The following is a 3,962-nucleotide window of genomic DNA, read 5'->3' on the forward strand; positions in this document are numbered from 1 at the left end:
CAAACCATACATCAATGGAAAGCTTATTTATTCAGCTTTCAGATGATGTATACATCTCAGTTTAAAAAAATGGACCCTTATGACTGGTTTTGTGCTCCAGGGTCACACACATATATATATATATATAATAAATTTAGAATTTTTTTTTATTGAAAATATATTTAGTTTAAACCTTCAAATGCCAAAATATGTTACAAAATGCACTTTAAGGGGCAAGGAAATAACATTTCCATTCTTAAAATAAATTTTGAGTAAAGCCTGAGGAAGGACAATTGACCGAAACATTGCTAATTATATTAAAATATTTTTGTGATGATGCAAACTTGCTGTGTTGGATATATATGTTTCTATTCAATTTATTTATTTATTTGGACAATATAAATATATTCGGATTGAAAATCTTTTAGTAACTTATATTAAATATTATTATTAATTATCTAAATATATATTTATTTATATATTTATTAAAATATATATGTATTTTAAATTTGATTTTAGGAATATATTTTTGTATATCTATATACCAGAAAAAAAAATGCTGTATGTGATAAAAAGAGAAATGTATTCCTACTGCAAGCATTATCAAACAGTACAGTACATGGCTGGCTTTGTGGTTTGTGAAATCCAAATTTGCAAGCGTTCCTAAAGGGTTATTCAGACTGAGCGTGAATATATTTCTAGAGGTTGAATTGTTAGTCGTAGTGCCCTAACGTTATTGGTGGGTTGCACAACTGGTTTCCTTTAACATGCATGAAATAAACTGTTATAATTAGATTACAGGGCATAATAAAGATGCGTGTGTGTGTGTGTGTGTTTACAGGTGGCGCTTTAGCTGAAGGGTTTCAGGAGCGACTGAAGGAGTTCCACAACTTTGAGAGATCGTTTGAGGCAAGTGGCAGAAACCGTGGGAGCTCGCCAGTTATATAAAACCAAAACAAACTAAAAAAACATATTTTAGTAGCTGCCATGGAATCTACAATAGAAATCCTCCATCGTTTTAAAGTCGCGTTAGTATTAGTTTCATTCGAATACGTGAACAGATTCGTACGATTAACTCATGTTTACAGTAAGCAGTGGGTGAAACGGTTCACAGTTTTGTACATGAGCTCAGATAAAGAGCTGAAAATGTGCATTCCCTACATGATTACATACAGCATGTACCTTTATGAAGCTTGAACCACTGGAAACGTATTAACCCTTTAACTGCCACCCCAAATTTTTTAAAATAGTGCACTATCCAAACTTAAATTGTTATAATTCATGAACACTTTGGAATATTGATGAAAGGTTGGCCTATTTTTTAAAGAAAACAGTCAGCAGATTATTGCAGAATTGGAATTATTTAAAAAAATTAAAATATCAAAAAGTTATAGAAGTTTAAATTTACTGTAAAGAAAATGCACTGTACAATTTTAATTATATGTTTTATAAAATACATTTTACATAACAGGTTTACTCTAAAATTGCTAAAAAAGTAAAGCCTTATGTCTAAATAAGTTATGTTCCAAATTTGAAGTTGATATGAAAAAAAAACAGGTTCTTGTGAGATTTAATTTAGGGCGTTATACCACAAACAGCCACCGGGTGCCACCAAAACTCCATTGAATTTTTTTAATGCATTTTTTTTCTCGTCAAGTCAAGTCAAGTCTGCTTTATTGTCAATTCTTCCACATGTACAGCACATACATTTGTCACAAAGGTCTAGATTTCTCTGTCAATATTACTTCTATCACAAAATAACCTCCTGAATCCTGAGACTCAGACCAGATATGTTTTTGTCAAGATTATAAAAAGTTTTGATTGTAAAAGTCCGTAATGCATTTTGTAATATGACGCTTGACACCCCCCGCTAAGGGGGAGGAGACCGCCTGGGTTTCACAGGATGAATCTTGGGCTTCTAAGCTTTCAACGATATATAATTTATGATGATTACTAAAATATTTGATAGAGAAAAAGGACAACAAAATAAAAGAGCGCCAAGCGTATCTCAGGTGCGACGGTGACAGTTAAGGCCGCACTAGTCTGAAAAAAACAAAAACATCATTTTCTGTTGATTTTGGGGGGTTTGCTTGAAAGACTGTATTTTTTTCGTATTAATCCTTCATTTAGCAGGCACTTACATCCGAAACGACTTCCAGACGTCATCGACTCTACATCTAGAGAGGTTTTCCTCTCCTCCTCGTATGAATACGTCCAGTTTCTGAGCAGCGTTCAGGGTTTAATCTGGTGAAGTTTAGTTAGTTTAACCCAGTTTAGTTAGTTGAGCGTCTGTATTCCTCAATCTGTGTCGTCATTGCTGAAGTCTAGATTTACTGAGGCGAGGACATTCGTTTCTTTAGTTCAGTTTGAATTTGTTTCACCCTCTTCTTTCTGTTCATTTAGTATGGATGGACTTATTTTGCTGTATGTGTCACTCACACACACACACACACTCACACATAAACACACACACACACACACACACACACACACACACACACACAAGTTTCTTTTTGGGGGTTTAAATAAATGTACTTTTGTTGATATTATGTTTTTTTTAGATGAATCACACACAGTGAAGTCCAAAAAATCTGAGACCACATTGAAATCCATTTACTCTTTTTGCATTTAGCAGATGCTTTTATACAAAGCGACTTAAGAAAGAGGAACAAAAGCAATTCTTCAAGGAACCAGCAATATTTGTAATATGCAATGCCAGGTTTATTTTCTGAGAATAAATGTGATTGCAATTTAAAATGCAATTTAAAGAAGAAAAAAATCCAGGTTTGCTGTGCCAAATATAATGCTATATAATGTGTAGATAATGTTGGGATTATATAAAATAATAATTATTATTATTACTAAATAAAAACAAAATAGGAAATATTGCTATTGGACTAGGACTGCACAATTTGCCCAAAAATTCTGTGATAATATTGTGATTATATAAAATTAAAATTATTATTATTATTACTAAATAAAAATATTGAAATTACTAAATAAAAATAAAACAAAAAATATTGCTATTGGGCTAGGGTGATTTTTGTGATGATAATAATAATAATAATAATAATAATTGCTAAATTATAAAATTATTATTTATAATAATAATTGATCATAAATAAGAAGAATTTATTATATTAAATAATAATATAATAAATAATAATTACTAAATTAATACTATTACTAAATAAAAATATTAAAAAAATTACTAAAAACAAATATAAATGGTAAAATAAAAACAAAACAAAATGAGGATATAAACATGAGGAAAAAAAATGTATTCTACATCATAACTGTAAAAGTACAATACTAATATTTATGGTTGTCTTAAATAATTTTCAAACTTTAAACCATTGAACTTTTATCTTGACGCAAAACCACAGGAAGCCCTTAAAGCATGTAAATGCAACACACAGCGTATATATTTATTTAATTAAATAATAGCCTTTGCATTTTGATAATTGCACTAAGCGATTATTGTGATTTCAGTTTTATTTCGATTAATCGTGCAGCCCTATTTGACCAATAGATACTTCATTTAAACTCAGTTGATACTAAGACATTCAGATATCTTGTGTTAAATTTGAAAAAAGGTGGTGCTTTGAGACTTTTTGACCCCACTGTCTTTGACCCCCTTGTTTCCATGTCATTGCATTGTTTTATTGATATGATTTTGCTTTTATGTTCATGCTGCTGTGAGATGAATTGGAGAGCCGCTGACGTTTAGGGTTTAGATTTGCTGCAGTTTTTGCATTTAATTTGTTGTTTTAGTTTGACAGCTGCAGCAGATTTGAACCTTTAACCCTTTAGAGTCGGCCATGACGGGGTGTGCGTGTGTGTGTGTGTGTGTGCGTGTGCGTGTGCGCGTGCGCGTGTGCGTGTGCGTGTGCTTGTGTGTGTGAGTGTGCGCGCGTGTGTGTGTATGTGTGTGTGTGTGCGCGTGTGTGTGTATGTGTGTGTGAGTGTGCGCGTGTGTGCGT

The 3,962-nt window shown here is 32.1% G+C and overlaps 1 protein-coding gene across 2 annotated transcripts in view; it reads left to right on the forward strand.

Moving 5' to 3' along the window:
* LOC107701405 (mitofusin-1-like) overlaps positions 1-3,962 on the forward strand; it is a 39,486-nt gene that overhangs the window by 28,648 nt on the left and 6,876 nt on the right. For both annotated transcript variants that reach the window (XM_016503440.1, XM_016503511.1), the window contains one exon: positions 821-888. In XM_016503440.1, coding sequence (XP_016358926.1) covers positions 821-888 — 68 coding nt within the window. The remainder of the gene's footprint in view (positions 1-820; positions 889-3,962) is intronic.

This window comes from Sinocyclocheilus anshuiensis, unplaced genomic scaffold (genome assembly GCF_001515605.1).
Source record: "Sinocyclocheilus anshuiensis isolate Anshui unplaced genomic scaffold, SAMN03320099.WGS_v1.1 scaffold21, whole genome shotgun sequence".
Taxonomy (NCBI): domain Eukaryota; kingdom Metazoa; phylum Chordata; class Actinopteri; order Cypriniformes; family Cyprinidae; genus Sinocyclocheilus; species Sinocyclocheilus anshuiensis.